The 25,402-nt window shown below is 38.5% G+C and overlaps 1 protein-coding gene across 1 annotated transcript in view; it reads left to right on the forward strand.

Annotated features, from left to right (window-relative positions):
- LOC128656313 (calcium-activated potassium channel subunit beta-2) overlaps nt 1–25,402 on the forward strand; it is a 195,839-nt gene that overhangs the window by 162,637 nt on the left and 7,800 nt on the right. Inside the window, exon 3 of the mRNA XM_053710156.1 lies at nt 1,947–2,142. Within this exon, the coding sequence (XP_053566131.1) occupies nt 1,947–2,142 (196 nt within the window). The remainder of the gene's footprint in view (nt 1–1,946; nt 2,143–25,402) is intronic.

Genomic DNA, 25,402 nt, shown 5'->3' on the forward strand with positions numbered 1-25,402 from the left:
CTTTAAACTGTAAAGCTTTGCAGCATTTGCCACTACTGGGCAACCCTAAATTCCCCGCAGGCCTGAGCTCTCCACTATTTAAGACCTGGCATAATCAGGGTCTGAATAGGGTGTTACACTTTATTGATATAGAGAGAAAATGTGTTAAATATTTTGAGGAATTAAAAAAAGACTTCAAAATTAATAACAATGAATTTTATCCATATTTGCAATGCAGACATTTTCTTATAGAGCTCATGAAAGAAACAGGCTGGTCCTGGTCCCTGGGAAACTGGAAAGTTGGCTAACATTGTTTAAAAATGGACATAGATCCGTTTCCCTGTGCTACCAACTGATCAATTCCAGTAAAGGTGAATCGGAGCTAGAGAAAATTACTTCACTATGGAACCAGATGATACCTCACTCCAACATTGATATTGAATCTGTCCAATTATCAATTCAGAAAGTGGCTCAGGCCACTTTGTCAGCTACCTGGCGGGAGATGCATGTTAGACTTATACATAATTCATATTTTACCCCCAGAAAGGGCAGCAAAATTTGCAATCTTGACTTCAAAAAGTGTCCAAAATGTTTGTTTCCGGCAGCCGATTTAATGCATATGATTAGAACAAAGAGACACCAACCTAGATAACAAATCGGATATCAGACAATTTTTTGGCAAATGGTCAGTGTTTATTAGGTCACTGCCTGACATGGAGATTAATGATATAATTTTTCCGTTCAGAAATTCTGAATTGATACTATTAGGTGCCTGGTAACAATTAAGCAAGTGAGAATTGATCCAACATGCTGCCCTGGGTGTACTTCCCTGAGATCCGGACAATTATAGTCCTTTAGGTGGGCGGAGGGAGTGAATGGGAGGGAGTCTTCTCTTTCCCCCTTTCCCTTTTTTTTTTTTTTTTCTTTTTCTTCTTTTCTCTTTTCTCTCTCCTTCTCTCCCTTTTCATTTCATGTACGTCGTTTTTCCTCTTTTCCTTTTCCTTTCCGTTTTGCGGTTGGGGGGCTCCTTTATAGAGATAAAACTCAGCTGAATGCAATTTTATATTGGTTGATCGTTTCTGATTTGTTTTAATTTCCCTAAATCCACTATCTGTGAACTATTATTAAATTGGAAATAAATAAGCTGGAAAGGAAAATTTAGTAATGTAAAAAAGACATTCAGGTCCATATCTGATAATTATTATTGAACTTGGCATAGCTAGGGCCTAATTTATGTCAATACTATCATTGTATTATTAATTGCTAATCTAGTTATGGTTAATTTAGGATCTAGCGTTAAGATAGTCAAGTTTTGACTTAATTCTTTGTTGATGTTAAATATGGGCCTTGCATGGCGTAAACAAAATGTTGGAAGTTATTATGCTGAATAATAAAAAATAAAAAATAAAAAAAAAAAATTGAATGCTCTATCTGAATCATGAAAGAAAAAATTTGGGTTCAGTGTCCCTTTAAAGAAAAAAAAAAAAATGAGGATCAGCACCAAAAATAAAAAAAGTGTGCTCCATATGCTTTCTCCAATCCAAAATGGGCTGAATCATCCACATAAACAGGCCTCATAGGCCCATTGCCTGGACGAGAATTTTGACCAAAACATATGTTTCTGTTTTAATGCAAAAGTGTTGCAGTTATTTTTTTCAGACAATAATAAATATGAACAAGCAATGTTTGTAGGGTAGAAAATAAAGTAAAAGTGTACTGGTTAGTAGAAAAGATAGTCAGATGTAGAATGTACTTCCATACGATGTAGCTGAGGGTCTTTTGCCTAAAATGCAATTTACTGAAAAGACATAAGCTTATGTGAAAACTTAACCATTTCCAAGGTTACAAGAAGTATTTTGTTTTGTTTTTTTTTTTGGGGGGGGGCAGACTGTTTATAACATAGGCAAGATGTAGTAATTAAACAGTGAATTGTGATGTCTCATAGGTTCCTATTTTTGTTTCCTCAGTGTTTGGACAGAAGAGACCCAATGCACATTACTAAATGCATCCATAACAGAAACTTTCAACTGCTCATTTAGCTGTGGTCCAGACTGCAGGAAAATCTCTCAGTACCCCTGCCTACAAGTCTATGTAAATTTGACTTCTTCAGGACAGAAGCTCCTCCTTTACCACACAGAGGAAACAATGAAAGTTAACTCGGAGGTAAGAAGAAATATGTTAAATTGCTACTGCACATCTGCCAATATGAACTTCATGCTAAAATTGCAATGAGAATGCAAGATAAAGTCATATGAAGGCCTAGAAAAAAGAAAATCCTTAAAAAATGCTCTAGCAGTATTAAAGTAAATGAAACATCTGTGTAGTCAACATAAACCAACAAAATACTATTTAGCTTATAATAGCAAAATAGTGATGCTATTATTAAGTCTTCAATTTCCTGCATCTTATGTTTTGTTATACTGAGATTTAAACAAAAGAAGTTAAAGGGACACTGAACCCAAATTTTTTTCTTTCATGATTCAGATAGAGCATGACATTTTAAGCAACTATCTAATTTACTCCTATTATCAATTTGTCTTTGTTCTCTTTCTATCTTTATTTTAAAAGCAGGAATGTAAATCTTAGCAGACAGCCCATTTTAGATTCAGCACCATGGATAGCGCTTGCTTATTGGAAGCTTACATTTACCCACCAATTAGCAAGCATAACCTAGGTTTTCAACCAAAAATGGACCGGCTCCTATGCATCACATTCCTGCTTTTTAAATAAAGATAGCAAGAGAACAAAGAAAAATTGATAATAGGAGTAAATTAGAAAGTTGCTTAAAATTGGATGCTCTATCTGAATCATAAAAGAAAAATTTTGGGTTTACTGTCCCTTTAAATGGTACAAATTTATCAAACCAGGAAAATAATATTTGGGGGCATATTTATTATGGTGTGAGCTGACATGATCCGATATATCGGATCATGTCCGCTGCACATCGATAAATGCTGACAGCATACACTGTCAGCATTTATCATTGCACCAGCAGTTCTTGTGAACTGCTGGTGCAATACCGCCCCCTGCAGATTTGCGGCCAATCGTCCGCTAGCAGGGGGTGTCAATCAACCCAATCGTATTCAATCGGGTTGATTTCTGTCGATTTCTGTCCACTGCCTCAGAGCAGGCGGACAGGTTATGGAGCAGTCCCTCTCTCTCCATCTCCCCCTCTCTTTTGCCCCCCCCAAAAGAAAAAAAAAAGCCCTACCCTACACTAAATTACAAATAGCCCTTAAAACAGGGCATTGCCCCAAAGTAATCAGCTCTTTTACCTGAAAAAAAATTACAATCCCCCCCAACATTAAAACCCACCACCCACACAACCAACCCTACTCTAAAACCCATCCAATCCCCCCTTAAAAAAACCTAACACTAACCCTCTGAAGATCACCTTACCGGGAGACGTCTTCACCCAACCAGACAGAAGTCCTCAATTAATCCGGGAGAAGTCTTCATCCAAGCCAGGGCAAAGTGGTCCTCCAGATGGGCAGAAGTCTTCTATCTTCATCTATCCGGCGAGGAGCGGGTCCATCTTCAAGACATCCGACGCGGAGCATCCTCTTCTTCCGACGGCTAAACACAGAATGAAGGTTCGTCTGAATGAAGACTTCTGCTCGTCTGGAGGACCACTTCGCCCCGCTTGGATGAAGACTTCTCCTGGATTCGTTGAGGACTTCAGCCAGGTTGGGTGAAGACTTCTCCCGGTAAGGTGATCTTCAGGGGGTTAGTGTTAGTGGGTTTTAGAGTAGGGTTGGTTGTGTTAGGTGTAATTCGTTTAAAAAATCTTGTAATTTGTTTATTATTTTCCGTAATTTAGTGGGGGTTTTTTTTTTGTACTTTAGATAATTTTTATTTAATTGTAATTAATTTATTTAATTTAGGTAATTCATTTAATTGTAGTGTAGTGTTAGGTGTAATTGTAACTTAGGTTAGGTTTTATTTTACAGGTAAATATGTCTTTATTTTAACTAGGTAGTTATTAAATAGTTAATATCTATTTAATAACTATGGTATCTAGTTAAAATAAATACAAAGTTGCCTGTAAAATAAAAATAAACCCTAAGGTAGCTACAATGTAGCTATTAGTTATATTGTAGCTAGCTTAAGGTTTATTTTATAGGTAAGTATTTAGTTTTAAATAGGAATAATTTATTAAATTATAGGAATATTTATTTAGATTTATTTAAATTATATTTAAGTTAGGGGGTTTTAGGGTTAGGGTTAGACTTAGGTTTAGAGGTTAATAACTTTAATATAGTGGCGGCGACATTGGGGGCGGCAGATTAGGGGTTAATAACTATAATGTAGGTGGCAGCAATGTTGGGGGCAGCAGATTAGGGGTTAATAAGTATAATTTAGGTGTTGTGATGTTGGGGGCAGCAGATTAGGGGTTCATAAGTATAATGTAGGTGGCGGCGGTGTCCGGAGCGGCAGATTAGGGGTTAATAATATAATGCAGGTGTCGGCAATGTCAGGGGCGGCACATTAGGGGTTAATAAGTGTAAGATTAGGGGTGTTTAGACTCGGGTTCATGTTAGGGTGTTAGGTATAGACATAAATGTATTTTCCCCATAGGAATCAATAGGGCTGCGTTAGGAGCTTTACGCTGCTTTTTTGCAGGTGTTAGGTGTTTTTTTTCAGCCGGCTCTCCCCTATTGATTCCTATGGGGAAATCATGCACAAGCACGTTTAGCCAGCTCACCGATAACGTAAGCAGTGCTGGTATTGAGCGCTGTCTGCAAGTGAGCGGTGAGCATAAACTGCTCGTTAGCACTGCACCCCTGTTAACACAAAACTCGTAATCTAGGCGTTTATTTCCATGTAATTTACTTGCTATGCAGGCTTTCAGGTGTTAATGGTTTACTTCAGGTCTCCGAAAGCACAACACTAACCTCATCACTTATAATGTGAGCTCTAAAAGCGTAAGCTATTCATTAAAAATGTAATATTACTATTATTCTTGTTAACATTTTTAATCTGTTATGTCCTGGCACTTATCAGTGCCAGTGAGGTCTCACAATAGAAAAATGGAATATGACACAATGCACAAGGATGCAGTTTAATAATAACAGTGCAATAACATAAATCAGTAATCAGCTTATAAGCAAGACAACTATAAATGCATTAGTTGTCTTCAGGTTTTAAATAAAGCAGCGTACAAGGGTGGACAGGCACATCAGAGCTACATTTAGTGTCATCTTAGTGGAAACCACGCAGCAGATTTTTCCCAGTTGCTCTCTCTAAGATGCTATCCAAAAATTATCCTCTGCCCCCTCATAGCAATTTTACTAAATTTAAGTTCAGTTTAGCAGGCGTGTCTAATGTTATGTCAATCATATTATTTTGTAGCAAGCGTGTAGCAAAATAAGAGTGTCCTTAAAACAAAAAATATTCTCACAGTAGTGCCTCTCATTAGAATGCGGCCCCCCTCTTTCTAGATAAGAAAACTGCTATGAGAACAGACAGGCATAGTGAAACAGAGTAACTTATTTCTGAAAGACAATACATTTAAAGGAATATATGTGTTAACTATATATTTATGTATACTGTATATATGTTGTGTGAGGAATCACCAATTGTATATCCACTACACCATCCACTTGTAATACCAGATTGTATTTTAGCAATGGACAGAGCGGAAGATAATGCACCCTGCGCTGTAGGGATTCAATGTCTCTTTAAAGCATCAGGCAGATAGAAGTGTCAGCTACAACACAAACATGAAGCAGAGCACAGATTTAATTCAGTTATGCTCCACCACATTCATTGACATATGACATAAATATATTTTATCCGATCAATAAATGTGGATTTCATGGACTTAGTCCTTTGATAGTTGAGGTCCAATGATATGCACAAGAGAGTTACTTCAGATGTCAGCTTAGATTCACTGTGCAATAATAATTTGAATGATTCCCTCTTTGTTTTCTAAATTTTGCTATCACGCCACAAATTGTGTTTCTGCAGTGGAACCACTGATTATGAATTCAGAATGCTTTATTTACCTATATGTTACTTAATGTATACTCACCTTTTCAGATTGTAAATACAATATAAATCTTGTATATTTTACTATAAAAACAAATCTTAATTAAGATATCAATATTTGTTAAATTAAAATTATTGTATTTATGTTAAATGACTGGCCAGACTTTTTTTTAATGAAAATGTAAACCATTTTGAATGACTAAATGGGCATTGAATTTTTTTTAATCAGACTTATGAAATCACACTATTATTTTAACATGTTAAAAAATATGTTTTTGCATGAAAAAGGTTAAAGGGACATTGATCACCAAATGAATGCAACATTAAAATATTAATTCAAAGAAAATATTAGCCTGAGAGTAGCATGCAGTTGGATTTTTTTTTTAAATTAAATTAGTTGTTTAAATAGTGAGAAAAGGGAAATATTGTCCATAAAGCAATGGGCCACAGTTCACCCAAAAATGTTCTTCAATTTAAATTGTTCCCAATGATCCACTTTACCTGCTGGAGTGTATTACATTGTTTACAAGTAGCTCCTTTACCCCTATTTTGACCTTTGAAATAGCTGATTTAGCTTGTGGTTTCCCAACCTATAATAAAAGTTTTGATATTGGAGTCTCAGCTATCGAATAGCCTAAGTAAACACAAGCAGCAGAAGACATGACTCCCAGTGGGGTGCAGGATAGTTAAGCAATAAAATGATAGAGTGACCATATTGCCGCTTTAAAAAGGGACACATATTAAAAATACTGTATATATGTCAGGGTTCTTAAACAAAACATTTCTTTAAACAGCCTTGAAAACAGCCCTGGCATATGTATTTTTTATATGTGTCCCTTTTTAAAGCGGCAATATGGTCACCCTAATGATAATTTTCAATTGTTCTCTCTATGTATTGAGCTTTAGTTTTCCAGACAAATATAAGATAAGGAAGCAAGTGTGTGTACACAAAGTGATAACATAATGAGATATGATATTTTCTGAAGCTCAACCCATTGTAATAGGCTGTGGTTTAAAATCACAAAACCATATACACAAATAAACCTGAAAATGCATTTTATACTCTGCAGCTGGCATAACAAGTAGTTGAAAATACATTAATATAAAAAGAATTTTACAGTGTACTGTCCCTTTAAGCTTTCTTTATCTAATCTCTGCTGTTGGCAATAAAGGACAGCTATAAATGAGTCAATAGAGGGTGTGGGTAAAAGCCGGATCCTACCGGATCCATGTCTAACTTAGACAGATACACACAAGTGTTTTCCACACAAACACATTCAGATGCTTCTGGATCCATCATTTTTTTACACAAAAACATTTGGGTCCTTTCAGAACCAACATTTTTTTACAGAAAAAAAGTCGGATCCTAACAGATCCATGCCTAATTTAGACAAATACACACAAATTTAATTTTTTTCCACACAAACACATCCAGACACTTCTGGATCTATCAATATTTTAAACAAAAACATTTGGGACTTTTTTACATAAAACAGCCTAATCCTGCTGGAGCCATGCCTAATTTAGACAGATACACACAAATTAAAAAAAATTTTCACACGAACACATCCAGACACTTCTGTATCAAACAACATTTTACTGCAAAACATTTGGGTCCTTTCAGAACCAGCCGGATCCATGTCTAACTTAGACAGATACACACAAATGTAAATGTTTTCCACACAAACACATCCAGATGCTTCTGGATCCATCATTTTTTTACACAAAAACATTTGGATCCTTTCAGAACCAACATTTTTTTACAGAAAAACAGTCGGATCCTGCCGGATCCATGCCTAATTTAGACAGATACACACACATTTAAGTGTTTTCCACACAAAAACATCCAGACACTTCTGGATCCAACATTTTTTTTACACAAAAACATCTGGGTCCTTTCAGAACCAACACTTTTTTACAGAAAAAAAGTCGGATCCGGCCGGATCCATGTCTAATTTAGACAGATACACACAAATGTAAGTTTTTTCTACACAAATACATCCAGACACCTTTAAATCAAACAATATTTTACACAGAAACATCTAGGTCGTTCCAGAACCAACTCTTTTTTACAGAAAAACAGACGGATCCATGTCTAATTTTGACAGATACACACAAATTTAAGTTTTTTCTACACAAACACATCCAGATACCTTTAAATCAAACAATATTTTACACAAAAACATCTGGGTCATTCCAGAACCAACTCTTTTTTACAGAAAAACAGCCGGATCCTGTCGGATTTATCTCTAATATACAGGGAGTGCAGAATTATTAGGCAAATGAGTATTTTGACCACATCATCCTCTTTATGCATGTTGTCTTATTCCAAGCTGTATAGGCTCGAAAGCCTACTACCAATTAAGCATATTAGGTGATGTGCATCTCTGTAATGAGAAGGGGTGTGGTCTAATGACATCAACACCCTATATCAAGTGTGCATAATTATTAGGCAACTTCCTTTCCTTTGGCAAAATGGGTCAAAAGAAGGACTTGACAGGCTCAGAAAAGTCAAAAATAGTGAGATATCTTGCAGAGGGATGCAGCACTTTTAAAATTGCAAAGCTTCTGAAGCGTGATCATCGAACAATCAAGCGTTTCATTCAAAATAGTCAACAGGGTCGCAAGAAGCGTATGGAAAAACCAAGGTGCAAAATAACTGCCCATGAACTGAGAAAAGTCAAGCGTGCAGCTGCCAAGATGCCACTTGCCACCAGTTTGGCCATATTTCAGAGCTGCAACATCACTGGAGTGCCCAAAAGCACAAGGTGTGCAATACTCAGAGACATGGCCAAGGTAAGAAAGGCTGAAAGACGACCACCACTGAACAAGACACACAAGCTGAAACGTCAAGACTGGGCCAAGAAATATCTCAAGACTGATTTTTCTATGGTTTTATGGACTGATGAAATGAGAGTGAGTCTTGATGGGCCAGATGGATGGGCCCGTGGCTGGATTGGTAAAGGGCAGAGAGCTCCAGTCCGACTCAGACACCAGCAAGGTGGAGGTGGAGTACTGGTTTGGGCTGGTATCATCAAAGATGAGCTTGTGGGGCCTTTTCGGGTTGAGGATGGAGTCAAGCTCAACTCCCAGTCCTACTGCCAGTTTCTGGAAGACACCTTCTTCAAGCAGTGCTACAGGAAGAAGTCTGCATCCTTCAAGAAAAACATGATTTTCATGCAGGACAATGCTCCATCACACGCGTCCAAGTACTCCACAGCGTGGCTGGCAAGAAAGGGTATAAAAGAAGAAAATCTAATGACATGGCCTCCTTGTTCACCTGATCTGAACCCCATTGAGAACCTGTGGTCCATCATCAAATGTGAGATTTACAAGGAGGGAAAACAGTACACCTCTCTGAACAGTGTCTGGGAGGCTGTGGTTGCTGCTGCACTCAATGTTGATGGTGAACAGATCACTGACAGAATGCATGGATAGCAGGCTTTTGAGTGTCCTTGCAAAGAAAGGTGGCTATATTGGTCACTGATTTGTTTTGGTTTTGTTTTTGAATGTCAGAAATGTATATTTGTGAATGTTGAGATGTTATATTGGTTTCATTGGTAAAAATAAATAATTGAAATGGGTATATATTTGTTTTTTGTTAAGTTGCCTAATAATTATGCACAGTAATAGTCACCTGCACACACAGATGTCCCCCTAAAATAGCTATAACTAAAAACAAACTAAAAAATACTTCCAAAACTATTCAGCTTTGATATTAATGAGTTTTTTGGGTTCATTGAGAACATGGTTGTTGTTCAATAATAAAATTAATCCTCAAAAATACAACTTGCCTAATAATTCTGCACTCCCTGTAGACAAATACACACAAACTTAAGTGTTTTCCACACAAACACATCCAGACACTTTTGGATCCACCAATTTTTTACAAAAAATCATCTAGGTCCTTTCAGAACCAACACCTTTTTACAGAAAAAAAAGCCGGATCCTGCCGGATCCATTTCTAATTTACACAGATACACACAAATTTTAGCGTTTTCAACACAAACACATCCTAACACTATGGATCCAATAATTTTTTACACAAAAAATCTGGGTCCATCCAAAAACAAATCTTTTTTTATAGAAAAACAGCTGGATCCATGTCTAATTTAGACAGATACACACAAATTTAAGTTTTTTTCTACACAAACACATCCACACACTTTTAAATCAAACAATATTTTTCACAAAAACATCTGGGTCGTTCCAGAACCAACTCTTTCTCCAACATTGGTGTGTCCGGTCCACGGCGTCATCCATTACTTATGGGAAATATTCTCCCCCACAGGGAAAGGCAAGGAGAGCACACAGCAAGAGCTGTCCATATAGCTCCCCCTCTGGCTCCGCCCCCCCAGTCATTCTCCTTGCCACTCTGAACAAGTAGCATCTCCACGGGGATGGCGAGGAGTTTGTGGTGTTAGTTGTAGTTTTTTATTTCTTCTATCAAGAGTTTGTTATTTTAAAATAGTGCTGGCTTGTACTATTTACTCTACAACAGAAAAGTGATGAAGATTTCTGTTTAAGAGGGCTATGATTTTAGCACAAGTAACTAAAATCCATTACTGTTACCACGCAGGACTGTTGAAACTAGAGAACTTCAGTTGGGGGTAACAGCTTGCAGACTCATCTGCTTCAGGTATGACTAGTCTCCTTCTAACAACACAGGCTAATGCTAGATGACAGTCATTTTTCCCCTCAGGGAAAACGGTAAGCCATTTTTCTTTCACCTCAGCAAAAAAGATAACAGGCTTCCCCTTTTTGAATTTTATGCTGGTAGACACTGTTAGGGGCCAAATCAATTGGTTTTTATTGCAATATCATGGCATATGAAATGTTTTATGAGCTCATATACACTTGGGGACGTTTTTTATTGATCTGGCTTGTTTTAGACACCAAAATCTAGTCAGGAAGGCCCCTTCACTCTAGTGTACTGAGGGAGGAGACCTCATTTTGGCACTTCAGCTGCGCAGTTGATTTTCAAGGCAGTGCATGCAGTCTCATGTGAGAGGGTCCTGTGGCTCAGAAAGTGACTCCAGAAGGCTTATTTCTGTGGATGGTTGACCCCTAAGGAAGGTAAAAGCTACAACAATGCTGTAGCAGGGATTGTGGTGTATAAAAACGGTTAAATCCAACAATTTGCTCCGTTTTGCTTGTTTTAAGAGCTAGAGTCTCCATATTTGCTGTGCAATACTTTATAAGCATTAAGACACTGGGGTCCTTCATAGTTTTTTGAACATTCAGAAATAAAGTGTGTCATTTTATTATTTAAAGAGACAGTAACGTTTTTGTTTAAAATCGTTTTTATTGCATTGTTTGCCTGCCTAAATCTGTTTAACATGTCTGGGCCATCAGATAACCTACGTTCTGTGTGTGTAGAGACAAATGTGGTTCCCCCTTCGAGTGTTTGTGATGATTGTGCCATAGCGTGGGAATAGTTCTACATCCTCTCCTTCTGTGTCTACACCAGCTTTGCCCGCACAGGCGACACCTAGCGCGCCAGTGCTTATTTCTATGCAACAATTGACAGCAGTAGTGGATAATTCTATAGCAAATCTTTTATCCAAACTGCCAGCATTTCAGAGAAAGCGTGATTGTTCAGTTTTAAATACAGATAAAAAGGATGAACAATCAGACGCTGACGATGTCTTATCTATTTTACCCTCACATCAATCAGAATTGGCTGTGAGGGAAGGGCTGTCTGAGGGTGAAATTTCAGACTCAGGAAAAATTTCTCAACAGGCAGAACCTGATATAGTAACATTTAAGTTTAAGCTAGAACATCTCCGCGCTTTGCTTAAGGAGGTATTAGCTACTCTGGATGACTGTGATTCTATGGTAGTACCAGAGAAGTTGTGCAAATTGGACAAATTTTTAGAGGTCCCAGTGCACGACGATGCTTTTCCTATACCCAAGAGGGTAGCGAGCATAGTGGATAAGGAGTGGGAGAAGCCAGGTGTATCCTTTGCCCCACCTCCTATATTTAAGAAAATGTTTCCCATAATAGACCCTAGAAGGGACGCATGCCAGACGGTCCCGAAGGTTGAGGGAGCTGTTTCAACACTAGCGAAGCGCACAACTATTCCTATAGAGGACAGCTGCGCTTTCAAAGATCCTATGGATAAAAAATTGGAAGGATTGCTTAAAAAGATTTTTGTTCAGCAAGGGTTCATCCTTCAACCAGCTACGTGTGTTATTACTGTCACTTCAGCAGCGTCCTTTTGGTTTGAGGAACTAGAAAGGTCGCTCCAGAAAGAGACTTCCTATGAAGAAGTCATGGACAGAATTCACGCATTAAAGTTAGCTAATTCCTTTATATTGGATGCCGCTTTTCAAATAACGAAATTGGCGGCGAAAAACTCAGGTTTTGCTATAGTAGCGCGGAGGGCGCTTTGGCTAAAATCCTGGTCGGCAGATGTGTCGTCCAAGACTAAGTTACTTAATATTCCTTTCAAGGGTAAGACCCTTTTTGGGCCGGAATTGAAGGAAATTATTTCAGACATCACTGGGGGTAAGGGCCATGCCCTCCCACAGGATAGGCCTTTTAAGGCTAAGAACAAGTCTAATTTTCGTTCCTTTCGCAATTTCAGGAACGGACCGGCTAATAACTCCACTGCCGCTAGACAAGAAGGTAACGCGGCCCAGCCCAAACCCGCTTGGAAGCCCATGCAAGGCTGGAATAAGGGTAAACAGACCAAGAAACCTGCTGCTGCTACCAAGACAGCATGAAGGGGTAGTCCCCGATCCGGGACCGGATCTGGTAGGGGGCAGACTATCTCTCTTCGCTCAGGCTTGGGCAAGAGATGTTCCGGATCCCTGGGCACTAGAGATAGTCTCCAAGGGATACCTACTAGACTTTAAGGGACTTCCTCCAAAGGGAAGATTCCACCTGTCTCGCTTATCTTCAGACCAGATAAAGAAACAGGCATTCTTACATTGTGTAAGAGACCTATCAAAGATGGGAGTGATAAACCCAGTCCCCTCCGGGGAACAAGGTCTAGGTTTTTACTCAAACCTGTTTGTGGTTCCCAAAAAAGAGGGAACTTTCAGGCCAATTCTGGATTTAAAGATATTAAACAAGTTCCTCAGAGTTCCATCCTTCAAAATGGAAACCATTCGGACAATCTTGCCGACAATCCAGCAGGGTCAATATTTGACTACTGTGGATCTAAAGGATGCATATCTGCATATCCCAATCCACAAAACTCATCATCAGTTCCTGAGGTTCGCTTTTCTGGACAAACATTACCAGTTCGTGGCTCTTCCATTCGGTTTAGCCACCGCTCCCAGAATTTTCACAAAGGTGCTAGGGTCCCTTCTAGCGGTCCTAAGGCCGAGGGGCATCGCTGTAGTACCTTATCTAGACAACATCCTAATCCAAGCGTCGTCTCTTTCCAAAGCAAGGGCCCACACGGACATTGTGTTGGCTTTTCTCAGATCTCACGGGTGGAAGGTGAACATAGAAAAGAGTTCACTGTCACCGTCCACAAGGGTTCCTTTTCTGGGAACAATAATAGATTCTGTGGAAATGAAGATCTTCCTGACAGAAGTCAGAAAGTTAAAGCTTCTAAACGCTTGTCAAGTTCTTCATTCTATTCCTCAACCCTCCATAGCTCAGTGCATGGAAGTAATAGGACTAATGGTCGCAGCAATGGACGTGGTTCCTTTTGCTCGAATTCATCTAAGACCATTACAGCTGTGCATGCTCAATCAGTGGAATGGGGACTATACAGACTTGTCTCCCCAAATTCAAGTAGACCAGGTAACCAGGGACTCACTTCTCTAGTGGTTGACCCAGGATCACCTTTCTCAGGGAATGAGTTTCCGCAGACCGGAGTGGGTCATTGTCACGACCGACGCCAGCTTCTTGGGTTGGGGCGTGGTCTGGGACTCTCTGAAAGCTCAGGGTCTATAGTCTCGAGAAGAGTCTCTTCTCCCGATAAACATTTTGGAACTAAGAGCAATATTCAATGCGCTCCTGGCTTGGCCTCAACTACCGGAAGCCAGGTTCATAAGGTTTCAGTCGGACAACATAACGACTGTTGCGTACATCAATCATAAGGGGGGAACAAAGAGTTCCTTGGCGATGAGCGAGGTGTCCAAGATCATCAAATGGGCGGAGGATCACTCCTGCCATCTATCTGCAATTCACATCCCAGGAGTAGACAACTGGGAGGCGGACTATTTGAGTCATCAGACTTTCCATCCGGGGGAGTGGGAACTCCACCCGGAGGTCTTTGCCCAATTAACCCAATTATGGGGCATTCCAGACATGGATCTGATGGCGTCCCGTCAGAACTTCAAGATTCCTTGTTACGGGTCCAGATCCAGGGATCCCAAGGCGACTCTAGTGGATGCATTAGTGGCGCCTTGGTCGTTCAACCTAGCGTATGTGTTTCCACCGTTTCCTCTCCTTCCCAGGCTCATAGCCAGGATCAAACAGGAGAAGGCCTCTGTGATTCTGATAGCTCCTGCGTGGCCACGCAGGACTTGGTATGCAGACCTGGTGAATATGTCATCGGCTCCACCATGGAAGCTACCTTTGAGACAGGATCTTCTAGTACAAGGTCCATTCGAACATCCAAATCTAGTTTCTCTGCAGCTGACTGCTTGGAAATTGAACGCTTGATTTTATCCAAGCGTGGGTTTTCAAATTCTGTGATAGATACTCTGGTCCAAGCCAGAAAACCTGTGACTAGAAAGATTTACCATAAAATATGGAAAAAATATATCTGTTGGTGTGAATCCAAGGGATTCTCCTGGAGTAAGATTAAAATTCCAAAGATTCTCTCCTTTCTCCAAGAAGGTTTGGATAAAGGGTTGTCAGCGAGTTCTCTAAAGGGACAGATTTCTGCTTTATCTGTCTTGTTACACAAACGACTGGCAGCTGTGCCAGATGTACAAGCTTTTGTTCAGGCTTTGGTCAGAATCAAGCCTGTTTACAGACCCATGACTCCTCCTTGGAGTCTAAATTTAGTTCTTTCAGTTCTTCAAGGGGTTCCGTTTGAACCTTTACATTCCATAGATATTAAGTTACTATCTTGGAAAGTTCTGTTTTTGGTTGCTATTTCTTCTGCTAGAAGAGTTTCTGAATTATCTGCTTTGCAGTGTAATCCACCCTATCTGGTTTTCCATTCAGATAAGGTTGTTTTGCGTACTAAGCCTGGTTTTCTTCCAAAAGTTGTTTCCAACAAGAATATTAACCAGGAAATAGTTGTTCCTTCTCTGTGTCCGAATCCAGTTTCAAAGAAGGAACGTTTGTTACACAATTTAGATGTAGTTCGTGCTTTAAAGTTCTATTTAGAAGCAACAAAAGATTTTAGACAAACCTAATCTTTGTTTGTCGTTTACTCTGGTAAAAGGAGAGGTCAAGAAGCTACTGCTACCTCTCTTTCTTTCTGGCTGAAAAGCATTATCCGATTGGCTTATGAGACTGCCGGACGGCAGCCTCCTGAACAAATCACAGCTCACTCTACTAGGGCTGTGGCTTCCACATGGGCCTACAAGAACGAGGCTTCTGTTGATCAGATATGTAAGGCAGCGACTTGGTCTTCTCTGCACATTTTTGCCAAATTCTACAAATTTGATACTTATGCTTCTTCGGAGGCAATTTTTGGGAGAAAGGTTTTGCAAGCCGTGGTGCCTTCCATTTAGGTAACCTGATTTGCTCCCTCCCTTCATCCGTGTCCTAAAGCTTTGGTATTGGTTCCCACAAGTAATGGATGATGCTGTGGACCGGACACACCAATGTTGGAGAAAACAGAATTTATGCTTACCTGATAAATTACTTTCTCCAACGGTGTGTCCGGTCCACGGCCCGCCCCGGTTTTCCTAATCAGGTTGAAAATTTTTTTCTTTATACACTACAGTCACCACGGCACCCTATAGTTTCTCCTTTTTCTCCTAACCGTCGGTCGAATGACTAGGGGGCGGAGCCAGAGGGGGAGCTATATGGACAGCTCTTGCTGTGTGCTCTCCTTGCCTTTCCCTGTGGGGGAGAATATTTCCCACAAGTAATGGATGACGCCGTGGACCGGACACACCGTTGGAGAAAGTAATTTATCAGGTAAGCATAAATTCTGTTTTTTTATAGAAAAACAGCCGGATCCATGTCTAATTTAGACAGACACACACAAATTTAAGTGTTTTCCACACAAACACATCCAGACACTATAGATCCAACAATTTTTTACACAAAAAAATCTGGGTCTTTCCAGAACCAACTCTTTATTATTGAAAAACAGCTGGATACTGCCATGTCTAATTTAGACAGATACACACAAATTGAAGTGTTTTCTTCACAAACATATCCAGACGCTTCTGGATCCACCAATTTTTTACACAAAAACGTATGGGTCCTTTCAGACCCAACACTTTTTTACAGAAAAAGAGCCAGATCCATGTCGAATTTAGACAGATCCACACAAATTTAAGTGTTTTCTACACAAATACATCCAGACGCCTCTGGATCCATTATTTTTTTGCACTAAAAAAATCTGGTCCGTTCAGAACCAACACTTTTTTTTACAGAAAAACAGATGGATCTTGCTGGATCCATGTCTAATTTAGACAGATACCCACAAATGTAAATGTTTTCCACACAAACACATCCAGACACTTCTGAATCCAACAAAATTTTACACAAAAACATCTGGGTCCTTCAAGAACCAACTCTTTTTTATATAAAAATAGCCTCACCCTGACGGATCATGTCTAATTCAGAGAGACACATAGAAATGTAAGTATTTACTACACATACACATCCAGACACTTCCTGCCACATCCATTTCCAATTTAGGCAGATATATGCAAATTTAAGGTTTTTTATCACACAAACATGGCAAATGAATACGGCAAGATCCGGCTATTTTTCTTTTAAAAAGAGTTGGTTCTGGAAGGACCCAGATGTTTTGTGTAAAGTATTATTGGATTCAGAAGTATCTGGATGTTGTTGTGTGGAAAACACTTCAATTTGTGTGTATCTGTCTAAATTAGATATGGATCCGGCATGATCCGGCTGTTTTTCTGTAAAAATGTGTTGGTTCTGGAAGGACCCAGAAGTTTTTGTGTAAAATATTGTTGAATTCAGATGTATCTGGATATGTGTGTGTGGAAAACACTTAAATGTGTATATCTGTCTAAATTAGACATGGATCCGGCAGGATCTATCTGTTTTTGTGTAAAAAGAGTTGGTTCTGAAAGTACTAAGATGTTTTTGTGTAAAATATTGTTAAATCCAGAAGTGTCTGGATGTGTTTGTGTGGAAAACACTTCAATTTGTGTGCATCTGCCTAATTAGACAAGGATCCAACAGGATCTGACTGTTTATTTTATAAAAAGTGTTGGTTCTGGAAGGACCCAGATGTTTTTCTGTAAAATATTGTTGAATTTAGAAGTGTCTGGATGTGTTTGTGTGGAAAACATTTCAATTTGTGTGTATCTGTCTAAATTAGACATGGATCTGTCAGGATCCGGCTGTTTTTCTATAACCAAAGAGTTGGTTCTGGAAGGACCCAGATGTTTTTGGGTAAAATATTGCTGGATTCAGAAATGTCTTGATGTGTTTGTGTGAAAAACACTTACATTTGTGTGTATCTGTGTAAATTAGTTATGGATCCGGCAGGATCTGGCTGTTTCTCTGTAAAAAAGGGTTGGTTCTGAAAGAACCCAGATGTTTTGGCGTAAAAAATTGGTGGATCCAGAAGTGTTAGAATGTTTTTGTGTGGAAAACACTTCAATTTGTGTGTATCTGTCTAAATAAGACATGGATCTGGCAAGATCTGGCTGTATTTCTTTTAAAAAGTGTTGGTTCTGAAAGGACACAGATGTTTTTGTGTAAAAAATTGGTGGACCCAGTGCCTGGATGTGTTTTTGTGGAAAACACTTAAATTCATTTTTATCTGTCTAAATTAGACATGGATCTGGCAGGATCCGGCTGTTTTTCTGTAAAAAAAAGTGTTGGTTCTGAAAGGACCCAGATTTTATGTGTAAAAAAGTGGTGTATCCTGAAGTGTCAGGATGTTTTTGTGTGGAAAACACTTTAATTTGTGTTTATCTGCCTAATTAGACATGGATCCGGCAGGATCTGACTGTTTATTTTTTTATTTTATTTTTATTAATATTTGTATTAAGGACAACAGATTATATGTTCTTACAAAATGTTAGACATACATAACAGATGAATTGATGAATACAACATATCCAATATTATAACTTATAAAGTCCAGTCCTCTTTTTTGCCCCTTAAACATATTAGGTCTCTCTTGGACCTTTGACATTCTATCAGGTCAGAGGTAGGGGTTTAAATAAGAAACACAAACGAAAAATTACATTGCTGTATATCAAGGAAAAGTGAAATATGTTTTAAGTTACAACAAGGAGGAGACGTAAATTACTAGAAATTCTTGTATCCTCATTATCTTCAGCAATACCTTAGCAAAAGCCCTCAGTTAAAACAGGATAAGTAAACTTATACTTGATATTTAACGTTTGCAGTAACTTTATCTAAATGATACAAATATACTATTTAGTGGGATGTTAGTTAGGGTGCATTTCAAATTGAACTCTTTTTCCAATAGGATGTATTTTGTGCCCTGTAAATAATTAGAGTAGACATTATTGCACTATGGTGTTTATAATAAGTATTCCTACCGCAGATTTCTATTAATAGTTTATAAGTTGCAATCTAATTTGCAGGAAGATCTATGTGAGGGTAGGCAGTTTTGTTGATTTTTTTAATAGGGTGTGGCATATCAGTTGTGCAATCTAAGCTTTTCCTCTCCCTCGTCGCCGCGGGCGTCAGCCACAAGGGAGGTGGTAATATAAACCCAGAATATGTGCGCCACTAGTATAGATGGTATTTCAGTAATCAGTGTGTTGGTTATATTTAATACATTTTAAAGACAATGTCCACAAGAACTCTAATTGTAGCTAAAAAAAATTACATATGATATATATGAACAAAACTTTCCCAACAATAACCAGAATACAGAACATACTTAAACCTCATTTAACTTAGCAACCTGTTCTTTCAAAAAGAGAAGCAATTGACAATGGCGCTTTACATCTATGCTATCCACCACTTGAATATGTCAACCGAACAGTTAGGACAGTTTCTCCTCCATAATTGAAGATTGGGACATTCTGAGCAGTTTCTATATTTAAACTGAGGAAACCGGCAATGCTATCATCAGGAAATGATCTGAGAGCGTTCAAAGTCCCCTTGATGTCTCTTGTTAAATAAAAAGCCTTGTTCTTTTTCACAGGGGTTAGGATGTCCTCCGGACTTGTTATGAAGAATAAAGAGCCCCTTTCAACAAGATCTCCGGCCACCAACGGATCCCCCTCAAGCCCGTGTGGCGGTGGTATGAACTGCAGTCTCTGCCCTGTCTTGTGCTGATCCTTTACACTGTGCAAATGTGTGGTGAAAGATAATCCCTGTCCTTTTTTGCTGGTGGTTGTGCTATGTAAGTTCAGGGCTTTCGCTATGTTTCTACCTGGTGTGATGTCAGGCACCATCTTGGAGATTGTGATATTGAGGGTCCCTCTCAAAGTACAACAACCAAATGCCTAGCACCTGTTAGGTTAGCCTTATGCTGCAATGTTCCAAAAAATATATAACCCCACTGCTTCATGACATTTACGTATATGCCCCTATGGTAATTCTCAGCTCACACACTATTATTCAATAGCTTCACATTGGGAATATACACATATGCGCCTTTCGTACGGGACCCATCTCCTTAAACCAAACAAACCCGGTATTTACCTGTGATTTGCTATGGAGACTCCACTCTCTCGTGGATGCCCGGCTCGTCTTCACTCGGCGTCCTGTGATACTGCTCCCCCGCCGTGTGTGTGCGATGACGTTCCTGGGCGCGTTTCAGTCATATGACCTGCAGTGGGGCGTGGTGGCTACGATTCTCGCTCCATGTGTGCTCTCTTGTGATTACTCCAATGATACTAACTTCAATGATACAGAGGCACCTCCACAGCATGCAGTTAAAAATGTCTTTCTTTATTTTAATATTCTGAACAGCAGATGACAATAACTGTCAGTTACACAGCTCAGGTCGGAAAGACTTGGGTTGTTCCCAGTGACCCACTGACGCGTTTCGGCTCGCTGGCCGTAATCGTAGTGTGGTCTGTTAGCCTCTGTCGACTCCTTTTAAATTTGTAGGCTTGTGCCCATTTGATAAAACCAAAAACCGGGAATTAACCCCTGCCTTTCCAATTTCTATTTAAAAAAGCATTAGTGCACAATAAAGCAATACTATTCTCTAGTCATCTTCAGTAGACATCTTGATACATGTACTCATTTAATCTTATAGCTAGAAAAACACGATTATATGAACCTAAGTCTGCTACAGATATTAAAATGTTTATAAACAAACATAAATAACGATGTATATGAACCAATCAATAATTTTTTTGATTCACATATGTTGTTCCAAATTTTTTAAACACATTATATTAATGACTCTTTAAAATATTATTAACTTCTATTTTTTATATTTATTATTTATTTTTCCTTTCCAATCATAAAATGAACCATGGTATTGCTTTTTAAAGTGAGGTATAGGATCAGAGAGCACCTATCTAACATTAAACTAGTAAAGTTGACAACACCGCTTGTGCTTCATTTTAAAAACCATCATAATAAAAGCAGTAAAACACTAAGATGGACCATAATTGATAACGTGAGAACTGGCACAAGGGGTGGGGATAGGGAGTAAATTTTGGCCAAGAGAGAGATTTTTTTGGATACACAGGCTGAGGACTAGGATGCCCTATGGGTTGAATTCAGAATATGACTTGATTAATTTTTGGCGATAGTCATCAGTCTGTGTGTCCAAAATGTTGAAAGGAGTGAATATTCAACATGTCATACAGATAGTGAAAAAGCAATACCATGGTTCATTTTATGATTGGAAAGGAAAAATAAATAATAAATATAAAAAATAGAAGTTCATAATTTTTTAAAGTCATTAATATAATGTGTTAAAAAAAATTTGAACAACATATGTGAATCAAAAACATTATTGATTGGTTCATATACATCGTTATTTATGTTTGTTTATAAACATGTTAATATCTGTAGCAGACGTAGTTTCATATAATCGTGTTTTTCTAGCTATAAGATTAAATGAGTACATGTATCAAGATGTCTACTGAAGATGACTAGAGAATAGTATTGCTTTATTGTGCACCAATGCTTTTTGAAATAGAAATTGGAAAGGCAGGGGTTAATTCCCAGTTTTTGGTTTTATCCAATGGGCACAAGCCTACAAATTTAAAAGGAGCCGACAGAGGCTAACAGACCACACTACAATTACGGCCAGCGAGCCGAAACGCGTCAGTGGGTCACTGGGAACAACCCAAGTCTTTCCGACCTGAGCTGTGTAACTGACAGTTATTGTCATCTGCTGTTCAGAATATTAAAATAAAGAAATAAATTTTTAACCGCATGCTGTGGAGGTGCCTCTGTATCGTTGAAGTTAGTATCCCTCTCAAAGTGTCTCGTTCTGTAGTGAGTAATTCATCCTGAGAAGTTTGCCTTTGTGTGTTCTTTACTGCACTGTACTTGCCTTTAAGAATTATCGGCAGGGATGATGGAAGGGAATCGCCGCTTGTATAGATAGTGTTGTTGGTCAGAGTGATAGTTGAGCGGGTCTCCTCTGGTGATGAGGCCGGATCATATCCCTCTACTATTAGGTATTGTGGGTTATTTAGCATGCTTCTTGTAGTTGGTGCTTGTTTTATTAGTAGTTGAATGTCCTGCTCTGAAGGAGCTTTGTCAATCATTGCTTGTAATAAAGCTTCTATTTTGGCAATTTGGCGCTCTGGGTTGCTAGAAGGATCATCAATCTGCAGTTCCATAGTTGTTATAAAAGGTATGTTGTAGTTTTCGGCATTGCAGGTAGATGCAGTCAGGCAGATGCAGTAAGGCAGATGTGTTCTGCCAGCACTGGTAACTCAGTGGGTCCGGGGGGGAAAGCATGTTCTGCCTTGGGGCATAATAGTAAGTGCTTAAAGGGCCAGTAAACCTAGAAAATAATGTTATATAATTCTGCACATAGTGCAGAATTATATAACATTATTTTCTAGGTCTACTGGCCCATTAAAGCCACCAGAACTAAAGGCAATAGCTAGCTGAATAAAAGAAAGGTTCAGAGTTACCTCCAAGCTGTGAGCTCCATGGACATTCTCTTATTATACCCACCTAGATTGTAAGCTCTTTGGGCAAAATCTCCCATTATATACCAGTACAATACTTCTAAAGAAACTGTAAGCGTCTTACAAATCTAGCCAAAAAAAAAGTGCTGCCCTAGGCAATTGCCTTGTTTGCTTACGTCAAAATACGCCACTATACAAAACTAATTATGATGCATTTATGTCAGACTCCTACGTTTAGATAATAGTTTTTTAACAATACATTTATATAATAATTAATTATAAATTATTACTTTAATATATATTTCAATTTTTAATATATACTATTACTATACTACTATGTATTATTGGTACCTTTATATGTAACATTTTACATTTAACATACCGGTAGTTCTAAATTATTCTTATAACTTTATTAAATATGGGTATGTTTTACACATTTTAAATGTGTTTCACTTTTTGAAATTCCAATTGTAAAATGGTATTTTGACCCTTTACACCTAGGAGAAGCTGTCAAAAATGGGCATATATGACAAGCAGAAAACCATTAATAAGGTAAAAGTAAACTGTGGACAAATTTTAGTTTTTTGGCTTCCATTCAAGTATATGCTGCTATAGTTTGTCAATAGCAAAGAAGAAAAAAAAACGACAGCTTTGTAAACTGCCAGTTGGAGCTGTGTTTATCGACAGTTGTTTTAATGGCTTACGAACGGCCAGAAACAGTTAATATTACCAATGGAAACTTGGCCTTAATTTGTCAGCTTAGAAATGTCCGATTTTGCAACAAATGCATGACTTTAGTATTACAAGTTAAAGGGACAGTCTAGTCAAAATTAAACTTTCATGATTTAGATAGGGCATGCAATTTTAAACAACTTTCCAATTTACTTTTATCTTCAAATTTGCTTTGTTCTCTTGGTAATCTTTTTTGAAAGCTAAACCTATGTGGCCAACTTTAAAGCCACAAAACTGCCTAGTGCAGTTGTTTTTTATTAAAAAAAAAAAATGCTAGTTTATTTTTTTTAATAAAAAAATATAATGCTCTCTATTTTGAGGGCATTTAGGGCACTTTTATAAAATTAACCAGAGATCTAATCACTGGTTAATTTTCTGAGTGCTAATTGCTACTGAAAGCTTCCAGTAGCAATAACCAGTAACTAGTAATGGTTGATTATTTATTGTACGCAACACAAACGGGCAAATTTGCCTGTTTGCTGGTGCGCAACAATTTAGCGCTCCACTTGTTATCTAGCCCTTAATGTATTAAAAACATTACTCTTTTTGTTTATAAATAAATAGTGATTTAACAGTACTGTACTAAATTTCAAGCTAGTTTCTAGGTTGAATTCATATGCCCACTTTATTATCAAAGTGATGCTTGTTATTTATCACAACGATTATAAAATCTATTGACTTTCCTCTCTGAGCATCTCTACAACATGACCTTCTTATTTAATGAAAAGTACTGTTAATACCCAATTAGGTCAAACCTGGTTAACAGTTTAAGCTATGCTCTCTAAAGTTGCTGTCAATATTATACAGCTGTAAAATGTGATGGGAATTTAAATCAAATATTAAAGCCAGTATTATATTCTAAAAAATAAAGTAATAAAACTCATATAGTTACATTTTAACTTATGAATATGTCTTATTGAGGGTCTCTAGGTGGCTAAAAATAAATAAATACTATGCCTGCATATTTTTTAACCCTGTGTTTTCAGAATGCTTCACAAAATAAACTTTGTAATTCGCCTTTTCCTCTGCATCCCATGGATGTGAGAAGAAATCATTGTCTCCCCTACACACACACACACACACACTCATGTACACATACACATTCACACACACACACTCACTCACACACACACACACACACTCACACACTCACACACACTCACACACACACACTCACACACACACACACTCACACACACACACTCACACACACACTCACTCACACACACACACACACACTCATGTACACACACACTCACACACACACACTCACTCACACACACACACTCACACACACACACACTCACACACACACACTCACACACACACACACACACACACACACACACACACACTCACACACACACTCACACACACACTCACACACTCACACACACACACTCACACACACTCATGTACACACACACACTCCCTCCTGAGCCACTGAAGAACTGAGGCTCTGTTTCAGTATTACTTATTCTGGCTGGCTCTCTGGCTCCATCTGCCTGTCAGCTGCAGGCAGTTATTCAACCAACACCCTATATAAGCTGCTTCCTGTATTTGCTCGTGTATTCCTGGGTGTGCTACTGCCATTCCTGTTTCTGATGATCTCTGTGAATGAACTCTACCTGTTTCCTGGACTTTGCCTTTGGATTCTGATTTAGTTCTGTTGTTGCCCGCAAGATTCTGACCTTTGGCCTGGACATTGTTTACCCTATCCTGATTGGATCCTGATTTGGCAATGTATTTAGCTTTGGCCTGAACTAACTTTGATTTTGTCTTGGCCTCTAGTTTTGTCACATCCTGGGTCTAACCCTCCATGCTGGGGCAGTGTGTCTAATTGTCACTTCCCAATGTCAGGGTCCTTTCCTGGACTCACGTTACTACTCCCATGACAATAACTAATTCTTCATGTGCACTAGACCTAAAGCGTGAAACATGAATTGCATTACAGGGGGAAACACGGGGCATCAAGCCCTGTACTGAGCTTGATAAATTGACCCCAAATGGTTTAAAACCAATTCAGTGATAATTAAAAACCTCAACAAATGAATTGAAATTTTGATAACATGAATTGCCATTATTATTCAGTCTATCGTATTTATTTCATCAGTCTATTTGCTATTTAACTTCCAAGATCATTAAGTGTTTGCACTTTGCCCAATGTATTTTTTTCACTGGTGCATTTTTATGGGCATTAGAGATCATAAACAAAATCTAAAAAAAGGACAATTACTCATCTTCATATATGGAGTAGAACTGTTAATATGTTCCAGTTTTGTAATCTCAGCAGTTTCTGGTTGCTAGTAACCCCACACAATATGCATGCTGGTGGCCGTGTCAAAAATACAGAGAGGCTCTTTTTAAAGAGTTATGGATGTCTTCTTATATTAGCTTCAATCAAAGAAACAACATGCTCTGTAATGAAGTGTATATTATTCAAAATATTAGTCTCTGTCAATACCTTGCTCCAGTCATCTTTTTTACATGACTTGCCTGGTAAAAACTGCTGTGCTGTGTTGTG

Source organism: Bombina bombina, chromosome 4 (genome assembly GCF_027579735.1).
Source record: "Bombina bombina isolate aBomBom1 chromosome 4, aBomBom1.pri, whole genome shotgun sequence".
NCBI lineage: Eukaryota > Metazoa > Chordata > Amphibia > Anura > Bombinatoridae > Bombina > Bombina bombina.